General features: G+C 45.3%; 2 protein-coding genes and 1 long non-coding RNA gene across 8 annotated transcripts in view; all 3 read right to left on the bottom strand.

The window, feature by feature from the left end:
• Window positions 1-23,664, bottom strand: part of rasal2 (RAS protein activator like 2) — an 86,978-nt gene that overhangs the window by 35,941 nt on the left and 27,373 nt on the right. For 4 of the 6 annotated variants that reach the window (XM_044219688.1, XM_044219685.1, XM_044219686.1 and 1 more), the window contains exons 2-3: window positions 13,537-13,664; window positions 12,826-12,949 (exon numbers count right to left, since the gene is read on the bottom strand). In XM_044219688.1, the coding sequence (XP_044075623.1) occupies window positions 12,826-12,949; window positions 13,537-13,664 (252 nt within the window). Of the gene's footprint in view, window positions 1-7,591; window positions 7,727-7,998; window positions 8,144-12,825; window positions 12,950-13,536; window positions 13,665-23,664 lie in introns of those variants that run through there. The other 2 variants (XM_044219692.1, XM_044219690.1) reach the window with 2 other exon arrangements.
• LOC122886995 lies at window positions 3,522-7,536 on the bottom strand. Its single transcript, XR_006380452.1, has 2 exons — window positions 5,441-7,536; window positions 3,522-5,410 (listed from the first exon to the last, which is right to left on the bottom strand). It is a non-coding gene; the product is annotated as an uncharacterized LOC122886995 (long non-coding RNA).
• Window positions 14,658-17,698, bottom strand: LOC122886966 (nuclear factor 7, ovary-like). The gene has a single exon (XM_044219740.1). The coding sequence runs from the start codon at window positions 17,207-17,209 to the stop codon at window positions 15,815-15,817; it is 1,395 nt and encodes a 464-aa protein (XP_044075675.1). The 5' UTR covers window positions 17,210-17,698; the 3' UTR covers window positions 14,658-15,814.

Genomic DNA, 23,664 nt, shown 5'->3' with positions numbered 1-23,664 from the left:
CTGCATGTATCTGTGCTCAGAGGATAATTACTTAATAAGTTTCCCTCAGCCAGCTGATGTGGGACACAACTCTGGGGGCTTCGGCTATTAACTGTGTGTGTGATAAGATGGAGAACCCACAAACAAGCATCGCATTAGGGCTGCAACTACAAACTACAGTAATCTTTTCATCATTCAGTGTGGAACGTTTAGGAGGAGCTGTTGGTATGTTTTCATCAGTGTTTAATCACCTGAAAACAAGAACTGTCGTGTTTCCGTTACCTTTAGAATAAGTAGTTTTTATCTACAGAGGGAGCGGGTCCCCTTCCACGGAGGCCGCCATGTTGCACCGCCACGTTTCTACAATATAAGTAAACTACATATATAGCGTATGGAAGCAGCTAACGAGTGAGCCATCTCGCTTCCCTCATGTAGCGACACCGCCAATCACGTCTTTCACAAATCAGCGTTTTCTCATGCGAGCGCTGTCGACAGTCACAAGCAGGAAGTGCTCTACTGAAAATATGTCTGAACGCTGAAACGCAAATTTGACAATGAAACCCGTCAGTTTAACCCCGCCTGAACTGGCAAGTATTCGTTTATTTTACCGCCATCTCCAAACGCCTGCTATTTTTTATTACATTAATTTGCTATTTGTTTAAAATTTACCAAAAACAAAACAACAAAAAAAAAAAGTTTTTTTAAATAGGCTGCTGAAGATGTCTGGCCCATCCACATTTCCTGGTTTTAAAATCTGGCCCAGCCCTGTCCTACACTCTTGGAAGGGGAGGGTGAGGCGAGCGGTCTTCAGTTGGTTGCAATGTGCAACCTCACCACTAGATGCCACTAAATCCTCCACACTGGACCTTTAAATAGTAAACAGTGGAAGTAACTCTTATTGAGTCCAAGGTTCGGCTCTAACAGCCAGTTCTATTTTGGATCTGGCTCCAGATTGATTAAACACCGACGCTGATGACTCTCTCGTCGAAACTTTTATCTCTCCTCGCTCTGTTTTATTGGCGAAGACGACACATTTAGGTAGCGGCTTCTCGTCACGGACTCTCGCTGTCGCAGATTGCATCGGCTGCAGCTGCTTAATGTTAATTCCTTAAACCTGCAATAACAGATTTTTGAAACAAGAACACAGAATCAGCATATCATCGGCTTTTAAGTTGATATGTCGAACTTGTTAGCAAACAGCTGCTTGTTTCCGCCTCCAGCAGCTACAGAGCGACACGCAACGCTTCGTCAGGAGGCGTGTCAGAGTCACATGACGCTTCATCGAGAGGCGTGTCTGTGTCTCCTGATGGACGTCAGTCCGGTCTTCTCTCTGTCAGCTCTGTGTTTGGTCTCCAGCAGCTGCTGAGGGAAACATCTGGCTCTTTAGCTGCTAGATGCTCCGCTATGTTCAGCAGCTGCTCTCTGACTGCGTCTGGCTGCTGTTTGCTGCTGAACAGGAAGCGTTCAGCGGCTTTTTACAGCTTCTTCTTCTCTGGAAACGACGCTCTCAGAGCTGAGAGGGAACCAGAGCAGTAAAACTGTGGGCCGTAAAACCAAAACATTAACCTGCGATCTCTTTCACATACAAGCCGTCATATGAACCACTGTTAATATAAAAATATTAATTATAGCTGCTTTAAGTAACCGGCAAAAAGGTCAAAATGAAACATTTGTCTGTTGTCTGGTTAATACGCTCTCCGGACGTGTCTGCGCTCAGCCAAAGATCATTTGTGAGATAAAAGAAGCACCGTTTGGGATCGTGGCTTGGTTCCTATAGGAACGTTTAGGGAAGCGGCTGCTATTCTTTAGAGGTGGGGAAGTGAACCAAACAAACAGCCAGTTATTCTTCTTGTTAGTCTTTTCTCTTGTAAAACCAAAACATACTACTGGAAAACACTTATAAAACATACACAGCTGTTAAGCGTGGCTGCAACGGGCTAACTGTTGCCCCCTACTGGCCGGTGATAAACTCAGACGCAGCACCAGATCTCCTGCTTGGACAAGCGACACAAAGGTGAGATCGATGCTTTACTGGAGGTGTTTTCAAACAGTTGCTTTTGGTTTTACAAGAGAAAAGACTTGGTGCGGATTAACTGGCTGGTTTGGCAAATGTTAGAGCAGCTCACAGCGACGTCCGTAAGAGAGACAGTCCTGGATCTTTTCCACCTTAGTGCTACAATTCAGCATTCATCGCATAATCTGACATGTCGGATTTTATTCCACCGCCTCGCAGCGTGACGTGACATGAACCTGAAAGATCGCTGTCAGCAAAGTGTTTACGGCTCTTAATGCTACAAGTCATTGTTTGAAATATCAATTTGGTAATTCGTGCATTTAAACTGTGATTACAGATGTTTGTTTTTTTACTCCTGCAACACAAATCCTTCACAAACCAGAGTCGACCACAGGAAATAAACTCATGGTAACGTCTGAACAGACGGAGCAAAGAGCATCTACAGACTCTAACTTCATCCAAAGAAAACACAAGTCACAATACGCCCACACTGTTGACTGACAGGCGACCTCTGACACATGATAATCATCATCATCATCATCATCACAGTGGGTGGCAGATTACCACTCAAAAGCCTTAGCGACACAAAAACATTACGCCCAAACACTTTCAGGCGACTGAACGTCTGGCGAGTAAAAAAAAACAAAACAAAAAACTACTGAAACCAAAAAAGCTGAATGACCCACCCCCCGATGATGTCACTTCCTGTCGAAGCAGCTCAGCAGCGGGCCGAGTTTCAACAGCAGGCGGAGGTGAAGCCTCAGCTTTATATCGTCCGTCACATCCGATCCGACCGGCGGACAGCTTTCTACTTCTCTGACGAGGTGTTCGTGTGCTGCGGGACTTTCGTGTTTGAAGCCTGTTGAAAATTTGTTTTATCGACTTTTTTAAAAAATTTGACAGGAAGCTTTGACGAGGCAGGTGTGGTTAACATCAACAGACGTTTAGATATTAGTGTGTACGTTAAAGAAAGTGTTTTATTGGCTGCATTTTTAAGACTTAGTAATTCATGTCTGGTTTCACTTACACATTTGTTGTCTCTCTACTTATAATAACTTAATTTCCAGTGAAGTTTATGGGTCAAAATGTAGTTGTTTTATTGTCATTTATGATCAGAAAGTTTACAGTTTACTTGTATAAGTATAATCCCTCACAAGACCAACCAGTGTTGCCCACATATAGAACCTGTCTGGTCAGCCAAAACAGACATTTGGCCTGACACAAACAGGTTTCTTTCTATTTTATATTATATTTAAATAGGTGGAAATACAGTTGAAAGTGCAGACTACCTGAAAAGTCAGCCGAAATGATGCATTTAAGTGCAGTGTCTGTTTCTGTATTTGTTGACGTTAGTTTTGGGGCAGTCTGTGGGAAATATGAACAACATTAACAAAGTCATCCATCTGTCTACAGTATCTTATCTTGTGTTTAAATATTCACAGTGCCAACGGTCTCATCGCATTCTGCTGACGTTATTGTTGACATGCTGATATTTGGTTTGTTCGGTCAGTGATCTTCAGTCCTCTCCGGGTTTTACCCTCCTCCTCCTCCTCCTCCTCCTCCTCCTGCTGCTGCTGCTCTAACGAGTTATTGATCTGAGGAGGCTCGGTCACGGCTCGGCTCAATCAATCGTTTCGGTGGATTCACCAGAGTCTCCCCTGACGGAGACACCGCGGTGACCTTCACAAACTGGGACGGGGTCAGACTGAGGATCCGGTACAGACTGGAGACCAGCAGAGTCTCGACTCCAGCGGGAAACAACCCCAGAGCCGTTGAGGCATTTCAGTGTGGACCAAGGCCGACGTTTCCTTTAGTTCTGTCTGCGGTGATCTGTAGTGTTTATCTGTTAACTAAGGGGAGGCTGCTGTATGAACAGGTGAAGGGCAGTACAGTAAAACACAGCTGTAACAAGATTAAATATGTCATACTGTACATTAATAAACAAACGTCTATCTCTGTTTATAACTACATTACAGTGTGTTAGAAGTATTTATTAACTGTTAAACTAATCCTCATAAAGTGCCTTTATATCATTATTGGATTTTTTGTAACTCTAATATCGACTCCTCAGCGTTTGTCAGAGCTAAAGCACATTTAAAACACAGACGTCCTCAGAAGCTTCATTCAGTTTTCTGTGAAATAACAGACGTCCGTCTCTGACTTCTTCAGCCCGTTTACTGTGAACAGGGCATTACACCGCTGGTGAGACGACACGATCTAAACACAACAATCTACCAGGAACGAGCGCTTCCACGTCTGTGATTGGCCGACACGGCGCGCTGCCAGATGATGTCACGTTGCAGCGTGCAGGTAGATGAATGGGCCGGCTGCCGTGCGTCTGAACTCTGACTTACTGACATACTTGCACCTGGGGGAAGCGTTACGTATGCGTCTCGCCACCTGAAAAGTCTTTTTTAATCAGCTATCGGACCTGCGCGGGACGAACCAAGCGTCTGGTGTAAACAAAGACGTGTTTCTGAGAGGAAAAGCAGCTTCACCTACTGGATACTGACAAACATGGTTCAGCTGGTCTTTTCCTAACAACGCTGCTGAGGAATGAGAAGACGTCTGCAGTGAGCAGAGACTTTTTCCAGTAAAACATCCTTTCAACGATTTAATTCGTCCAGGTCGCTTCTGCTTTTCAGTGCTGACACACACGTCGCCACAGGTTTCTTTAAATGTTGGAAGCATCGAGCGTCTGCACACACGTTCACGTCCGTCTGTCCGAACACGAACCGTGGGCTGCTGGCGGACCTCGACCCAGACAGAGACACTGAGGTCCGGTGAACCCTCAGACTCTGGCAGCCGGGCCGAAGCATTTAAAAACTTTAAGTCAGGCAGAACAGATTTAAAACCGCACAACGTAACATCATCTCTGCAGAGCAGCTGCAGTTGTATCACGTTCCCTCCCCGATCGACCTCCTTCCTCTGCCTGTCGCTGTCCAGCGCACTTCTGCTCACTACAAACTACGAGACCTTTCTGCTCCGTGGACATCAGGAGCGAACAGAGACGTCCGTCTCCGGAGGGAAGTTTATAAATAAAAAAACATTAATTATTTCTTACATGGCTGTTGTGGTGAGAAATGCAGTTTCTGTATTTTATATTTCAGTTGAATTTGTCAGAAAACAAACTGATTTCAGCAGCAAACGAGTCGTTTAAGGTTGTTACCTGCTGACCGACTCTACCTGTCGAGACAAATAAAAGGTGTTTCAGGAAGTGATGTACAGTTATCGGAGAAAACGGCCGCACACTGACAGAAACAGTCAAGTCAATTTGTTGTCCGAGCGGGTGCTTCTCTCCTACGATATGAGATTCTGACCTTTGACCCCGATCACAGCGACCCGTCCTGAACGTGAGGCTGTGATGTCATCGTCATGTGTTGAACTGTCGTTCACGAGCTGACACACCTGACACACCTGGCAACACCTGGCAACACCTGGCAACACCTGGCAACAGTGGCAACAGCGCCACAACAGAGGCGACCTGCTGCTGAAAGAAGCCTTTGTGTCCGACCGTCTGCGGAGCCGGCTGCAGCGCTCGCACCGGCGGGGTGACGCAACACTCAAAACTGTTCTCTCACTATACATACACTTCACTCTGCAGCTGCAGCGACTACTCAGTTCATTGATTAGGATATCTATTTTGATGATTGATCAATCGTTTCAGTCATTTTTCAAGCAAAACCACCGAATAATCTGTGGTTCGAGCTTCTCAAAACGAGAGGACTTGCTGCTTTTCTCGGTCACGTGATGAGAAACTGAATATCCTTTTAGACAAAACGAGCGAAGTGAAAAGCCTCACTGCGGGCATTTCATACACTAAAGTAAAAACTGATCAGCAGATCAATCGCTCGTGAACACAGGCAGTTATCAGGCCGACTGTACTGGATGTGGCTCAAAGGATCGGAGGTGAGGCTGAACATTAGGAAAAGAGATGACGGCGTTACGCCGATCTCATGTGTGGCATCACGTTGTTTAGAATAAGCATGAATGAAGTAAAGTGCAAACAAACTACTGATTTCTATCGTTTTGGGAAATATTCAAACAAAAGCTTCTTCTTCTTGTAGTAGGTATCTGAACCTGAAGGTCCACAGGGAGGGGGGGGGGAGGAGGAGGACGTCCAGATCTTTCTGATGAATACCACTTTAACTTCCACAGTCCTCCTCCTCCTCCTCCTCCTCCAGATCTGCTTTCACAACAAATATTCAAAGAATTTCTTTTCACATAATGAAACCAGTTCTGTTTGCTGAGCCTCGTTCTGCCGCCTCCTCTCACATCACTTCACATTCCTCTGAATTCGTTAGTATTAGTCCTATGTGCTCGCATGCCGCTGGCATGAGTGCAGCTCTGTTACTGTCAGACATAATAAACTATGTATTCATCTATGTTTCTTACGTTTGACAGAAACGTTTCAGGTCCGACTTCGACACTTTGACTTAAAAAACAGGTTTTTCTTTCATTAAAAAAAACCTTTTTTCATTCAACAAAAGAAGCAAAAGTGGTTAAATGTTGTCTGAACACAAGAACTTAAACAAAATACAAGAAATGATGGTTTAATCAGGAACTACCAGCGCTGGTTACAGGCGCTGCTTTTTATACATTTCTATGTTTGCGGTAAACAAAGTGCCGATACAACAAACAGGTAAAACACCTCACAGTCGAGTAATCCATCACTAAGTTATTTCTCAAGAACAAAGTCTGTTTTTTAGCTTCTTAAATGTCAAGTTTCGCTGCTGCTCAGTTTTAGATTCACAGGAAACTGAATATGTATTTAATACTGCGGACTGAACACTGTTATTTTTTCCTTTTGATCATACGATTCTGTCCATTGATCTGACAGTTGATGCCACTTCAGGGGTTTTTGATGACGGCCGCATGCGTGTGTGTGTTTGTGGTAAACGGCCCTACTATACCTGTACACACCTGGCAGGGACAAAACTAAAATCTAGTTCACAAACCCTGGTGGATCTGATCCAGGGTCAGTCTGCCATCCGGCCGCAGACCGAATCAGTTCAACGTGTCTCGACAGGGACACGAGAGACAAATCCCACCTCGGTTAGGCGGGAGGGGAGCAGCCCGAGGAGATCGGCCTGACGTGAAACCCTGATCTCAGGTCAGGCTGTGAAGGACTGTCTCTCTGCAGCAGCTCTGAACGCTCTACGGCTCCCTGAAGGTCAGAAACACTCAAAAATACTGTACGAACAAGCGGCTGCACAAAGGTTCTGCCAGTTGACTGCATCGTCAGGCTTAAGTCGATCTGGGACGCAGTGATCTAATCCATGGCTGAACCGGGGACAGCTGGAGCGCCACAGTCCAGCCTAACCGTCCCAGCAGCCGTTGGTAACACGGGGTTCGCGGTGCGGGCGCTTCATCCGCCCTCCTCTGGGTCAGGTTTGGGCCCCTGCGGGCCGCAGGGTCAGAGGTCACCGGCAGACATCACATCACTGCTCCTCAGCCCACTGAAGGCATCACATCCAGCGAGAAGCTGGTGCATCCACCTGCTCCACCTGCTCCTGTCCCACAGCAACTCCTCCACCCACGTGCACAACCAGCCCCCCACCCCACAGTACCCCCTCAGTGGTGAGGTACTTGCACTACCTTCCCTGGTCAGCTCCAGTGACTGCTCTTTGGTGAAGTTTCTAAAAGTCGACTCGCTGAGCCAGATGTTCTCCACCTCTGCCAGCTCCGACATCAAAGCGTCTCCTCGTCACGTTTGCGCTCAGGTAGTTTCCTTTAAAACGGACGCAGCACGCGCGCTCTCACCGATGCCACTTGTGTACTTTGACTCCAGCGGTGTTTCCGGTGTTTCCCCCGCGGTGGGCCGGTGCTCGCTGTGAAACGCGGTGATTTCAGCGTGAAGCCGCAGCTCGCTGCGGGCGGGGACGGCTCCGTGTTTCGCACGCTGCTTTTCAAACTAACTGACCGGAGAGAAGCAGCTGCGCGGCGGCCTGCGCACCGGAAGTTCGTTTTATTGATTAAAAAAAGGTTGAAAATCAGAGACTCACCCACAAAGTCCATCAGAGAGGCAGATCAACTCATGTCCCGTGGGAGGAAACACTCATTCAGCCTGAGCTCAGTTTCACTCTGTCAACACACCACACCTTAACTCTCACACACACTTCCGACCCGGACCTTCACAATAAAGGTCCCGCTAAGGAACCCGCTCTGTGACTGCAGATTTCAGCCTCACATTTAACATTTTAATAATAGTAATAATTGAATCTGAAAGAGCGGCTTGAATACACAAACTTCAGCTCAAAGTGCTTTAAGTTAACAGCAACAACCACAAACAGAAGAAAAGACTATTTAAATAAGTTAAAATTGAAAACTTCATACATAGAAATTGTATATGGCTTCTTTTTTTTTGTTCCATTTCTTTTCATTTTCATGTGTTAAAGTGTTTCCCGACCTCATAAATAAAGTAAATACACTCGGTGGGGATAAAAAGAGTTTCGTGTAATCTTCTCTGATCTTAAATGAAGGAGGGAAGTAAAAATAATAATGAGTGAAATAATAAATGTGAAAAATGGAGCAGAAGTTACATAATTACAGTATTACATCATTTTAAAACGGCAGCAAAGTCATAATAACTGATTCAGGGCTAAAAAGGCTTCAGACCAAGTAGAAAAAAATAAATGTATGAATGGGAATAATACAGTTTTGTTCATTCAAATACAAACATTAGCTGAACGGTTCCTGTAGATCTCTCTGCAGTTGCTTCTAGAAAATAAATATTTTATTTATTGCTTTGCTGATGGAAAGTCTTGAAAGTGACAGAAACTTCATTTGCTTTTGGAGTCACTGCAGCGACTGTATCTGGTCATTTATAAATATTGTTTAGTCATCAATATTAACGTTTGAAGCCTCTAATAAAACCCTCACTCATGAGATCTCCTGACGCATGACGAGCCACGGTAACAGGTGGCTTCAGGCTACAATGTTACAGGTGCAGAAATGTTAAACTGTTTTATTGTGGCGTTTGTGGACTGAATCCAGATTGTTTGCATGCTTTTATTTTGAAGGTGAGGTTGCAGGATGTGTGGTTTTATTGTGGCGGGGCTGACAGGTGGGAAGCAGACTGAGGAATGCAGCAGATCCAGAGTCAGTCGAGCTTCACCTCAACCAGAGATCAGACTGAAACAACAGAAACAACAGAACAATATATATAAATACTATATATATATATATATATATATATATATATATATATATATATATATATATACACACACACACACATAGTCTCCTTGAAACTATAAACAAACTGAAAACAATCTATTTCTGTAACATACTGTTTATAATATTAAAAATCTTACATAAACCGACGCACCTGAACCCCCCAGGTCACCAGGGTGCCTTGAGTTTTTACATATTTTAAGAAAAGTACTATATTGGATTTTCTTTTGACCGTTGTAAAGTCCGATGGGACTGTGAATCGTTCCCAGTAAATAGACAGAACCGGGCCGGTTAAGAAATCTTGAACTGACCATCAGCAGCACTTAAACCCGAGCCACTGAAATTGAACTGACGGCCCCTTTAACTATAGATTTGCCCGGACAGAAATCCCGTGCAGATCTCTGTGGGCTCGTGACCTGCAGCCCGGCAGGGGGTCACCTGTGCTCTGCAGGTAACGACGTGTGCGAGCGAAGGCGTGACGTCCACGCGGCCTCCGGCTGTTTCCACACACGGATCACTTTCCCGCTATCAGCGACCTCGTCGTGCTGACATCATGACCTCCTGTTTCAGTACAAGTCTGTCACACTGAGAGGAGAGGTGAGGAAGAGGAGGAGGACGAGGATGTGCTGCAGAGCTGCAGGCGTCTCAGAGCTCAGACAGTTAATGAGCAGTCAGTCAACACTGTAATTAGACTGTACGGCCAACGCTGGACTGAAACTACCTCTCAGCTGCTGCTCGTCCGTCACTGGGCGACAATAAAAAAGAAGTGCAAGCAGAACAACAACAAGGGAAGAAGAAGAAGAAGAAGAAGAAGAAGAAGAAGTGGGTAATAAAAGAGCTTCTAATTTCCTTTTTCATTATTTCACTTCCCAGTCTGGTTTCATTCACCTCACCTCAGTCTAAACCTTCCAGCAGCACAATCCGACAGTATCAAACGCTTCAAAACCACAGCGTGAACTCTGTATAACACCCAGGACCAGTTCTGTATCAAACCTGCAAAGACAAGCATTAAATCCAGTATAACTTTACGGATGTAGAACAAATATAGAATTAAACTACAGATAAATCCAGTATTAATTCCAGTATAAATCCACTGTTAAAACAGTATAAATCCAGTATTAATCAGCATAAATCCAGTATTAAAACCACTTTAAATGCAGGTTTACAACCTGATTTAATCCCAGTACAAACTCAGTATAAACCCAGTCAAAACTGGTTGTTGGAGGCCTGTTTATGTGGGCAGACTGTGTGGATTAACATATAAATAACCTCCTCCCCCCCTGGGTGATGGGGGGATTAAGGGGGTCAGTGAATGAATGGGCTTTTCTGTGGCTGAATGAGCAGGAGGACCAGGGAGGGGGAGCTCTGTCCGTCCACTAACTGATCAATAAACTGATCGTTGTGACAAAAGTCTGAATCTAAGTATTAAAACTTTCTGCTTGCTGTTTCCTGGCGGTCTCGTCCAGTCCCAGAGCTCGTATGTGAAACCAGTTCTGGACCCCTGCGGCTCTGGGTGGGAATCCCCTCGGCCCAGGCGTCCCAGTGGGGGCAGCGGGGTCAGTCCAGCTCCTTCAGACGGACGGACGGACACTGGGCGCTTTGTCCTCAGACATTCCCCGGTCACAGCGACGTTCCCACACGGAGCAGGAAAATTACAGGCTGCGCCCGAACGCCTCATTATAACAGAAAAACATTCACCTGCCTCTCCGACACACAGTCTGGGAAACGTTTCTGAATTATGATCTCTAAATACTGACTCGAGTTTACAAACTGAGCAGCTACAGCAATTTAAACTCACGAAGACGTTTTAACACGTTTAAAATTTCCCATAAACTCTTCCTCACGTGGGTCAGATCTGTGGAAACTTTGGGATTTCCAAAAGAATTTAAAATAAAGCTTAATCAAAGCTCAGCTAAACAACACGAGTCTGTAAAGTTGTAAAGCAGCAGCGGACTAAAGATGAACATTAGTGTTTCGATAAGAAGCTGCAGCAAGAAAAATCCTACCTTGTAGTCGTAGTACGAGCAGGAAGACATATTAATGCCTTTTTTAATTTGTCAACAACCAAATACATCAATAAAGTTGCACAACATAAAGTCTTAATGACTTGTGGTCTAGTATTCAGATAATTTACTTAAGTACTAGTACTAACACCACAGTGCAGAAATATTAAAAGTCCTGCATTCAAAACTTTACTTGAGTAAAAGTACAAAAGTATCAGCATCAAAATAAACTTAAAGTACCACAAGTAACAGTACTCATCATGCAGAATAATATATATTATATTATTGATGCATTAATGTGTTCATCAGTTTAAGGTGGTGAAGGTGGAGCTCATTTTAATGACTTTATATTCTGCTGGGCAGCTTCATCTATAATATCACATCGCAAGTTATTAGTCGATAATATTTCGTATTAATAATCTGAAGTAACTATTATCCGAAGCTGTCAGATAAATGTAGCGGAGGTATAAAGTAGCACAAAATGGAAATACTCACGTAAAGTTCAAGTACCTCAAAACTGTACTTAATAAATGTACTTGGTAGCAGCTAAAACCCAGGTAGCTGAGTGTACAAGTACAAGTCCGAGAAAATAACCCTGACGATGTCACAGTGATGTCATCGGGGTTATTCTGAATTGGGCTTGGAGACTGTGGAACTGGACACTGTGTTCCAAGATGGTGCCCATAAACATTATAGTAAAGATCGTCTGTGTGTGTACGTCCACATAAAGCCCAAAATGGATACCGAACAGACTGAATGCACGGACCGTGTGCGTGCTCTGCACGTGTGGACACGTCCGCGTATTCAGACACCCAGTGTAGTGTAAACGTAGTGTAAATGTAGTGCAAACGTAGTGTAAACATAGTGTAAATGTAGTGTAAATGTAGTATAAATGTAGTGTAAATGTAGTATAAATGTAGTGTAAATGTAGTATAAATATAGTGTAAATGTAGTATAAACGTAGTGTAAACATAGTGTAAATGTAGTATAAATATAGTGTAAATGTAGTATAAACGTAGTGTAAACATAGTGTAAATGTAGTGTAAATATAGTGTAAACGTAGTGTAAACAGAACCACATCTGTGTCTTTTTCCCATAATGCAACTATCCAGTTGCATTATGGGAAATGTATTATCCAGTGTTTTGGGAGTTTGACCCACACTAGAGACTAATAGTCAGGATATCTCCACCTCCGCTCTCACTGGAGTAGGTGGAAATATGGTAAACATAACCAACACACACTCCTGCAGCGAGCGTGAGACAGATTTCACAAACAGATTCTGCTTTTTATTCCAGGAAAAGTCAGACATCTGTTAAATCCCCTGAACTGACTTCCTCTGCCTGGAATACACATTTCCAAAATTCCAGGATATTCCAGGAATTCCATGCACTGAACTAAATCCAGCGAGTAATTGTAATCCTCAATTGTACATTTGTAGGTTTTTGAATTTAATTTACACACACACACACACACACACCCAGTAATCCACAGGCTCTGTCACAGTTTCAGTGGTGTTACATAATGAAACGTCACTGAGCTCCGTTGTGCTCTAATCTTTACTTCCTGGTTTCAGGATGAAGCAGCTCACAGCACCAAAATCAGTATGTTGTCATGGTAACCACGCCTCCCACCCCCACCCCTCTGTTTCTTACCTAGCATGGCGGCGCCCTCTGCTGGGAAGTCTGGGAACTGTCCCTCCGAGGGGACGCTGACAGTCCTGCGGAGACTTCGGCCCTTGGACGAGTCCGTGGGGCTCTCCTGAGCCTCACCTGCAGTCTGGGGGGGGGGGGGTACAGAGTGTTACAGGGTCTCTGCAGGACAATGATCTGACTGCTTATATTTCCAGTCAGTGTTCAGTCATTCTATCATTTTATAGTGTATTATATATTGTTGCTAGTACTTCCTCCTGTGTGCACTGACGTAAAGGCGAGCTGCTGTAACAAAGAGTTTCCCTTCGGGGATCAATAAAGGATTTCTGATTCTGATATCACGTTTGTTAAGAAACGTGTACAGTTTATTATTTACTGTCAGAGGTGGAACAAGTACTTTTTTTTTTTTTTTTTTACACACGTGGGAAATAAAAAGTTACAAAATAAAACTGAACGTCTGCCAGAGAAACTTTTAGACAATGTTCAGGATAAAATGCATAAAAGTACCACAAGCCCTCACTGTTGGTTCCTGGTACTGTTAGTTACTGTTGCACTAGGCCAGATGTATGACTAGTATTTGACATTATACTTTAATACCTTCATATACTGCTGATGTTGTTTCCTTTCAAATGGAAAAATCACGAAAGAAACATTTTAGAGTGTGTGTTTGATGTAAAGATGCGGTTAGTCTCTGTAACAGCGCCGAGTTCTGACCTCGTCGTCCTTGTTGAGCAGGATGAGCTGGCTGTCCGTCAGGATGCAGAACTTCCTCTCCCAGGCTCCACTGTCGGTGTACGGACTCTGGCCGCAGGAGAACCGGTGAGCCGGAGGACCTTTAACATCTGAGACCAGACACGGGACACGTTAGCAAACACACACACACAGTGGGTTTAACCCTATCAGTTCCAGTTTAAAGGCTTTGTTGTGAGCAGTTTCATGTGGGAAATATCGGTAGAGAGAAAATAGTTCCCACATGAAACTGCTCACAACAAATCTGTGGGTTATCTTCAGTAACCGGGTCCTGATTTCCGGAACGAGACGCTGCTGTCGAGTTTTTCAGACGTCATTTTTCGGCGCTTTGAGCCCCACGAGCCGAGCGCCATACAGTCCCATCAAATTCAAAACATGCAGACATCTCTACGGCCGGTATCTCCAAAACTCTGCAGCTCGCACCAAAACAATCCAGATGGATAAACAGCGCTACAGGTGAGAGGAGAAATATGTATGTTTGATTTTGGGCTGAACTGTCCCTTTAAGTGAGGCTCTCGCTGTCAGTCAACGTATCAATAGCCCCGGTTCTTATGAACTAAGTAACGTGTCGTTGCGTGTCGCTATAGCGATCCAAGCAACATGTGAGCTTCACTTCTGGTTGTGTCCCCTTCTCCCGGATGAGGCTCTACAGAACTACATTGTAGGTGTTGACCTTTGACCCCCATGAAGTCAGAAATATTAGTGACCTGGTTTGATTCGAGTAAAAGTTACTTTGAGTTAATCTTTGTTTTACTTATGTCACTGATTAGTTGTGTTACTGTTCTGCAATGAGACATCATATTTAACACCTTCATTATGCTAATAAAATGCATTTTGTAGCATTTTTTCTTGGCGGACCTAAATTCTACGTTTATATAATCTAAAGTAAATCTTCATTGTGAAACAGTTCCGGTTATTCTTATTCTTATTCTTATAAAAGAAACTATGCTAAGTTAAGTTCTTTATTTGTTATATGCACAACAATTACAGTGAAGGAGTCGGTGGCAATGAAATTCTTGTTCTCAGGTTCCTCCAACAATTTCTAAATGAGAAAAAGAGGAACTAAGACAAAAACTGAATATATATCAGAATCAGAAATACTTTATTGATCCCCGAGGGGAAACTCTTTCGTTACATACTGTACATATATGCAATATCCTTCCTACACGTATGCTGCTTATCAGGGTGTAAAGCTTGTATGATGACCACATGTTAAGTGTACGCCCGGTATACTCCGCAGAGCTGTTCGATCTCTCCTCCACTTTATCCCAAACACAGTGACCAGGCGTCACATAGGTCCTCATCAGCCAGTTATACTGTAATAATCTGAGCCACTTTCGCTGGAGTTTGTCAATCTGGCTTTCTTTTGTTTGTTTGTTTGTTTTTTGTTCCAGATAACACAGGTTTAAACTCAACTTTAAACTCTACACTGGAACTAAGCTGTTGACAAAGGAATTAATACTCTCAGCAGGAGAAATGCAATTCAATTCGATTTATATAGCGCCAATTCATAACAGAAGTTATCTCTGTTACGTACTCTTTATAATGTTATTTACAGAGACCCCTTTAAGAGGCAGAAACCTTGGACAGAACCAGACTCAATGGTGGGCGGCCATCCGCCGCTGCCGTGTTAGGTTTTGAGAGAGCGAGAGAGAGAGACGTTTTAAATGTGAGACTATTTAAAAACGACAAAACAACCAATAATACCCATAGCACAAAATACACAACATACAAAAATACACATAACATAAACACACTTATGGATTCAATAATAAAGAACAGACTAATGAGATACTTCACTTTTCATACTTGTTTCATCGTTGGTTTCAAAAGTACATGAGGCTTCTCAAACTTCGTTTACAGTTGAGGTCCGAAACATTTCCTCAACTTCACAGCAGGTTTCTGCGACTGTGGCCTGACGTATAAAGCAACATTCAGCTTTACTGGGTCTCATTACCGAGCCCCTTCAGCCCGCACATTTAAAGTTAAAACCGTATAACGGATCATTTTCTAGCTGCTGTGAGAGCAGCAGCACAGACACACAGAGAAGCAAACTCTGAGCAGATCATCTATAATCAAACCAATCAGGATCAAGTTCTACCTGCTGTTCAAATACACCGGAAATTCACTTTAAAGATACAATCAATGATCCACTCGTAACTCTAAGGGTCACACAGGCCCCACCCACCACCAAAATCCATCTGAAGCTGCTGTCATTCACAAAGTGACTGATTGACATCTTTTAGTTCAGGTGTTCCACAGTCACAGAGACCTTCACAGGTAAAACCTTCAGTGGGAGATTATCCACAGTGTGAATGTATGGAAACAGTCTGTCAGTGAAAGTGTGTGTGAAGGTGTGTATGTGTGTGTTAGTATCAGGATCAGAGAACGACAGCTTTCCTCTGTTCCAGTCCAGATTCACTCTGATCCGCTGGAGCTTCTTCTGCACTCGGAGAGCAGTGGATGGAGCTGGTGGTGACCATGCTGAGTATTCACCTTCATAGAACTCTATTGTCCATAATCCAGACTGTATGTCTCCCTTCCTCTGGACGGACTCTGCTAACACACCCAGAGACCAGTATGTAGGGTCTCCAACCTCGACCTCCCAGCTGTGAGTCCCTGAGTTGAAGCCCTCGGAGCCCAGGACAGAGGTGTAATAACCAAACCTCTCTGGATTGTCAGGAAGCTGCTGCTCTTCTCCTCGTCTCACACTGGTCAGATCTTCAGACAGGATGAGTCCTGGATGAGCAGTGTTTGGGTCCAGGATCACAGGAGTGTAGGAGACCATGTCCTTCATCTTGTTCCAGATGTTGAAGGTCAGGTTGCCCAGGTGTTTGGCCTGGTCTATCAGAGCTCCTGAGGGCAGCTGTGGATCCTCCAGCAGGGGGCGCTGCTGGACTCTTTCCACTGCAGCCTTGTAGTTGAGCAGGAATGAGACGTCTTCAGCTCTCAGCTGCTCCTCTGTGGCTCTGACTGTGTCTGAAAGAGCTGCTATCTTTCTGCTCAGAGCCTCCATCTTCTCCTTCAGCATCTGACTCTTCTGCTCCTCTTCCTCCCTCAGTGCAGCCATCCTGGCCTCCTCTTCCTCCTCTAGAAACTGGTGAAGCTTCTTAAACTGCTCCTTAATCTGCCTCTCCGTGTGTCGGGCCTGGACCTTCAGGTGTTCTGCTGTTTGATTAAATGTCACTTTAACTTGTTCAGAAACCTGTAACTTCTCCTTTAAGGGCTCCAGAGTTTCCTGAAGTTCCTTCTTGTGTTGTCGTGCAGCTTCATCGATGGGTCTGAATCTGTGGTTGCTGTGTTTTTCTGAATCTCTGCAGACGACACACACTGGCTGCTGATGGTCCAGACAGAAGAGTTTGAGTTTCTCAGAGTGCAGACTGCAGAGAGCCTCTGAAGCTCTCTGACCTCTCTCCTCTCTGAACGTCTCACACAGGTTCTTTAACGCCAAGTTAGGAGGTAGTCCTTCCTTTGAAGGTCTTCTCTTACAAAGTGGACACTCTTGAGTTTCCTTCTCTGTCCACCAGCTCTGCAGACAGACTTTACAGAAGCTGTGGCAACATGACAGGATGACAGGATCTTTAAAGATGTCATGGCAGACAGGACAGCAGAGATCCTCCTCTAACCTGGAAGCCATTTTGTCTCCGGGTGAAGATGAACTCGCAGTAGGCAGACGGCTCAGACAGGAATCAGTCAGTCACTCCCTCCTTGAGTAACATACCCGAAAGTTACTTTCACTTTGAGTCTTTGTTCTTGGTTTGTGGCAGCAGGTTGAAGTGGTCGTACTCCAGTATTCCCAGAATTCCCTCCTGTAGCTGTCCTCTCAGTGGACCTGGTGGTTTTGGTCCGAAGGTAAATCGTATAGTCTCTCGGTGTGTATGTGTGTGTGTCGTCTCAGTGAAGCAGAATAACAAACTGTTTCCTGGTTTGTCTCAGATGAGTCAGATGACGGGCAGAGCTACATCACTAGTTTGTCAGGTTGAGTTTCAATCCAAACTGATGATCACTTGTTAAAAAGAAACGTGTTGTCCCCATTAGAAACTGTAAACTACCTCTGTCTTTGTTTTGAGTGTTTAGCTCATTCACACAAGAAATGTTCCAAAAATGTAATAATCTTAGCATGCAAACTAAAATCAGACTACAGGTAACTGGAAATCGTGAATTTGTCAGGTCCTAGAAATGTGATCAACCTAAGCCTCAGGCCACATTTACACCTGGGGCCTGTACTATGAAGCAAGGGATGTTTTGAGGTGACAAACTGGGATGCACTCTGTGAGCCTCATGGAGAGGACATTGACGGGTTTACTGAGTGCATCACCGGCTACATTAACTTCTATGTGGACTGCAATGTCCCAACTAAGATGGTCCATTGTTAACCAAATAACAAACCGTGGGTAACAAAGGACATCAAAGACATCCTGAATGCCAAGAGGAGGACCTTTACTGATGGTAACAGGGAGGAGGTGAGGGCAATCCAGGCTGACCTGAAGGTGAAGATCAGGGAGGCCAAGGAGAAGTACAGGAGGAAGCTGGAGTTGAAACTCCAGCAGAACAATATGAGAGAGGTCTGGAGCGGCATGAAGACCATCACTGGCTTCAGACCGACTGGCAGCAGAGGAGCTGAAGGCAGCGTGGACAGGGCCAACGAACTTAATCTGTTCTTTAACAGATTCAACACACCGGCTCCTGCTCATCCCCCCTCTAACTCAGCTGCTGTCGGCCCTCAAGCTCCTCTGAGTCCACTGCTCCCCCCTCCCCATCAGGCTAATGGCCCTCTCCAGACCGACGATTTCCCCCCTCCCCCACCTGTAACCTCTACTGTGTGCCTGACTGCTGACCAGGTGAGAGGACAGCTGATGAAACTCCACTCAAACAAGGCTGCAGGCCCCGATGGCGTTAGCCCCAGGGTGCTAAAAGCCTGTGCCCCCCAGCTATGTCGAGTCCTTCAACATGTCTTCAACCTGAGCCTGAGTCTTCAAAGGGTCCCTGTTCTGTGGAAGACATCTTGCCTCGTTCCTGTGCCGAAGACACCGCGTCCCAGTGGCTCCAAGGACTACAGACCGGTGGCACTGACCTCCCACATAATGAAGACCCTGGAGAGACTGGTGCTGGAACAGCTGTGGCCCATGGTCAGACCCCTCCTGGACCCCCTTCAGTTCCCCTACCAGCGTCGGCTGGGAGTTGAGGACGCCATCATCTTCCTGCTGAACCGCATCCACACCCACCTGGACAATCCAGCAAGCACGGTGAGGATCATGTTTTTTGACTTCTCCAGTACTTTCAACACCATCTGGCCAGCACTGCCGGGGGAGAAGCTGGCAGCGATGCAGGTGGAGGCCCCCCTCGTGTCCTGGATTGTTAACTACCTGACTGGCAGTCCACAGCACGTGCGCCTGCAGCACTGTGTGTCTGGACTCTCTGGCGGTGGTGTCAGAGAGGAGGATGCTGGGTAAACTACACGCCATCCTGGACACTGTCACCCACCCGCTCCATGACGTGCTGGTCAAACAAAGGAGCACCTTCAGCGGAAGACTCATCCCCCCACAATGCACCACAGAGCGCCACAGGAAGTGGTTCCTGCCTGTGGCCATCAGACTCTTTAACTCCTCCCTCTAAGTGTCAGTCTGTATGACCCGAAGTGACATTGATCATTAACATCACTGCAACACTTGAAATATTGTGCAATATTCTCTGTTTAATACGACGGAGCAATATACTCTATTTTCAGTTTAAATTCAGTTTATTGATATTTATTAAGACTAATATTACTGCTGTGCAATATCCACCGTCTCATAATCTGGTTAATCTGCTACACTTAACATGATGCTGTATGAAAACTTAAACATTACAAGTAAAAATTAAACTGCAGACAGCGGAAACTGGAGATACAACTCGTATATATCTTGAACAATGTTGGTCATAATTTCTTTTGGCTTCACTCAATCGGCTCAGTCAGAACACAAAGTTTTCTCCTAAATTAAACATGTTGACACTTCACGGGGAAATCAACAGTTTAAGGTCAAAAGCGTGTTGCTCGGCTCCTCCTGTGTCTCCTTGTGTTGTTTTTGTTAAGTCATGTTGAACCAATTAAAGCTGCATTCGTATTAAAAAAAAAAAAGATTCAAAGAGAAGTTGCTGCTGTTCTGCAGGAGCAGGTTTAAAAACACCAACATCCTGTCGATAACACATTTAAATGTTTAATATCTGAGGTGAACTGCAGCTAAACATTGTGTCCTGTTTACAGTAACCTGGAAACAACTGCCCCGGGGCTCCTGGACTACCAGCTGGTCTCTGGGGCTCCACAAACACACCAGACATGAATCAGGACGCTGAGGAGCGTTTACACCTCATCCTGCTTTCTACCAGCTAAAAAAACCGACGCGTTAACGGCGAGTCAGCTGACCGACCTCAAACGGGAATCACTGGACGAGAGCGAGAGGTCGGTTCAGCGGGAGGAATCACATGAAGAAGAACCTGCAGAGGGCGCTGTGCTGTCCTCTCTGCTGCAGGAGGAGGCAGGAGGAGAGGAGAGGCAGGAGGAGAGGAGAGGCAGGAGGAATCACATGAAGAAGAACCTGCAGAGGGCGCTGTGGCGCTACACTTCTGATCAGCTCTGATTACCTGCTGCTCAGCTGCAGCAGAGAGGAGGCAGGAGGAGGAGGAGGAGAGGAGAGGAGGCAAGTGGCAGGAGGAGGAGAGGAAGAGGGAAGAGCAGAGGAGGAGGAGGCAGGAGGAGAGGAGGAGGCAGGAGAAGAGAAGAGGAGAAGGAGGAGGACAGGAGAGGAGGAGGAGAGGAGGAGGCAGGAGGAGAGGAGGAGGCAGGAGGAATCACATGAAGAAGAACCTGCAGAGGGCGCTGTGGCGCTACACTTCTGATCAGCTCTGTTTACCTGCTGCTCAGCTGCAGCAGAGAGGAGGCAGGAGGAGGAGGGGAGGAGAGGAGGAGGAGGCAGGAGGAGGAGGAGGAGGGGAGGAGAGGAGGAGGCAAGAGGAAGGAGGAGGAGAGGAGAGGAGGCAAGTGGCAGAGGAGAGGAGGAAGAGAGGAGAGGAAGAGGAGAGGAGGAGGAGGAGGAGGAGCAGAGGAGAAGGAGGCAGGAGGAGGAGGGAGGCAGGAGGAGGAGGAGAGGGAGGAGAGGAGGCAAGAGGAGGAGGAGGAGGAGGAGGAGGAGGAGGAGGAGAGGAGAGGAGAGGAGAGGAGAGGAGGCAAGAGGCAGGAGGCAGGAGGAGGAGGAGGAGGAGAGGAGAGGAGAGGAGGCGGGAAGAGGACAGGAGGGGGAAGGAGAGGGAAGGAGAGCAGAGCAGGAGGAGGTGGATTAAAAATGAAAGTGATGTCTGGAGGAATGAGCGGAGCCGTCTGATCTCAGCTGACACTCTGTCACCCGGCAGAGGTCAGAGGTCACGTCACTGCGTGTTAGACAGGAAGTGAAGGGACGACCTTTGACTGTCGTCCGTCGGCTGAAAGTCTGTCCAAAAGAAATCTGTGGCAGGAACTCTGAATATTTCTGGAGCACATGTTCGCTTCAGACGGCAGAGAGTGAGCGTGAGTTTTATGGAAATGGAAACCAGTAACGATGCTGCTACACTTTCATGGGAGTTGTAGTTTTTTCTGCGCTCACGAGGTTTCGTAATACGAGCTGCTGTAGTGGAGCCTCAGAAACACACTTCACGTTTTCAGACAGGCAGATGAAAGAAATGCTGGATGACAGATCGCACTGAGCTACAGAAGCGACACGTCTTACTATGGACGAACTGTTTAAAATAGTGTGTGTGTGTGTGTGTGTGTGTGTGTGTGTGTTGTGTCAGACTTGTCAGACAATCAGCGTTAAGTGTTAAACAAAAGCTACGCCTGTTTGTGCACGCCGTCTCGTCTGCTGCGACGAGTAAACAGACGGTGCTTTCACTGTGGCCGACTGTGCTGGGATCATTCAGCGCTTGTCCGGCCGGGTAAAAACACACACACACACACAATGACTCTAATTGATTATGATGGACACTTGATTGCAAAGTAAATTCTAGCGTTTGCTGCCATTTGTCTCGTCTGCCAGCAGGACGCCAAAACAGGAAGCCGTCAGTCCTGGATGCGATTATTTACACATGATGTTCCTGTGATATTATTTACACCACTGGTGGATTTTCTTCACACTAAGCGATCTGAATCAATAGAGGACGGGGCCGGAGGCTCCACTTTTATTGATCCGCAGATCCGGTAAAGGTCAGATCTTCCTCTCCACTTTGGTGGAAATGATTACAGTTTGTTTTAAAACCTGACCGATTTACAAAACTTCCTTCCCAACCTGGTTTTAAATTAATGCAAAAAAATACGTCACATTTTGTTCTACAACATTAACTACACCGATTAACATCTCAGCTGTGAACACTGTTGGACTTCTGTCTTGTTGCAAGAAATCCCAGTGCAGAACCTCCATTGGAAATCTGCCGTTTAAACCAGGAGTGGAGCACTTACCCAGTTAATCATTACAGTTTCATTCATTTATTCACAAAAACAAAATCGAAAAAAGTCACTAAAATAACTTTAATTATAATTAATAGTTTACTTCTGTCTACTACTACTGACATTTCACCCTAAAAATGTTTCACATATAAATCTTTTTTCAACATCTAACTTTTTATTTGTGTTGATTGTTTGATTTAGATATCATTAAAAATGTGCTGATTTATTTATTTTTCTTTAAAGATTGTTTGGTTGGGCAAAATATGTTTAAAGTCTCCTCCCACTTCACATCTTATTTTTTGTATTTATCGAAAACCCCAATGCCAAACTTGCATTGGAAATCTGCCGGTTAAACCATGAGCGGCTACAGTGACTTTCAGGTTTACTTACTTTTTATTTTTTGCTTATAAATAACTATCAGTAAGTTCAGAGTTTACCATTTCAATCTTCAGACCCTTGAAGTTAATTCAGACAAAGTTTTCAGTACTTTTTATTATATTTTGTTATATATGCACTCTGCTGTGAATCGTTCCTGGATTTTTTACGACAAATCGTTCTTTTTGAAAATAACCACAATGACAGAAAATACACAACTCCGTGTTCATGTAACTCTTCATACAGTCACCAGCAGGCTGTGACAGCTCTACACATCGCTTGTCCCACTGTGGTTTGTTCCCTTTGAGCTTCGGACAAGTTGCAGAGAAAAGAGAAGCTTTAAACGGCTCTGATCACTTCCACATTTTGAACGGCTGTTCCTGAAAGTGAATCACACCACGGTGAGAACAAAACAAAGAAATGTGCCCTGATGACGCTGACGCGCTGTCAGCTGACACGCTGTGTGTTGCGTTTGTGAAATACGGCAGAAACGTAAGAAAGAACGTCACAACAAAACCTCACACGGTTCAGCTTATGGCGGGAACCACCGGGGAGTTTCCCAGTTTTCATGTGAACGAGGATGTTAAAATATCCAGTCTCAGCAGCGCTGACAAGATGAAAATGTCGTTTCCAAGGTCAAGCATGAACTCTGAACCTCAGGTTTTAAAAGTCCTTTAAGTTCGCAAGTTTTAACATCTTCAATTTCATGACACCTGGGCCTGACGAGGAGGATCTGTGATATGATCAAAAGCTCCAGATCAGCTACTAAACGGACCGTGTGGTGAGATCGCTTCAGGGATGAACCTTCGCTCTCAGAATCATGTTTGTTTTTCGCAGCTTGTTTTTCGGGTGAAATAACGAACGTTTTCTCATCCCAAGAAATCTGAGAAGTGCTAAGAACTCTCTTCCAAAACAAGCTCACACGAAGACACACGTGCACATTATTAAAGCCGAAATAATGAAGACCCACTGGGTTATGGGCTACCCCACCTTCCTTCTCTGGCCTGCAGACGCTGGTTCGTGCACAGCAGCTTCGAGAGTAACGTGCAGGTTTGTTGATGAATTACAGCCACGTGAAGCAAGCGGAGCGCAGCTGAAGGAGCCGAGTGTTTGTGCAGAAAGCAGCTGAGCAGCTACATTTTCCGCAGCCTATTTCTGGCTGCATACTAAATCATCCGCGTCGAAGCTCGGGCCCAGAAACCCCTGAGAGATCTGACGGGAGTCACACCTGCTCCTGTTCAGAGCTGCTGAGCGAAAGAGCAGCG

The sequence above is a fragment of the Siniperca chuatsi genome, linkage group LG13 (genome assembly GCF_020085105.1).
Source record: "Siniperca chuatsi isolate FFG_IHB_CAS linkage group LG13, ASM2008510v1, whole genome shotgun sequence".
NCBI classification, from domain to species: domain Eukaryota; kingdom Metazoa; phylum Chordata; class Actinopteri; order Centrarchiformes; family Sinipercidae; genus Siniperca; species Siniperca chuatsi.
Note: the sequence above shows the minus strand (reverse complement) of the source record. Positions and strands in the feature narration are given on the sequence as shown.

What these genes read in the sequence shown, in the direction of transcription:
- LOC122886966 (XM_044219740.1), bottom strand. Translation starts at nt 17,209, where the DNA reads ATGGCTTCCAGGTTAGAGGAGGATCTCTGCTGTCCTGTCTGCCATGAC.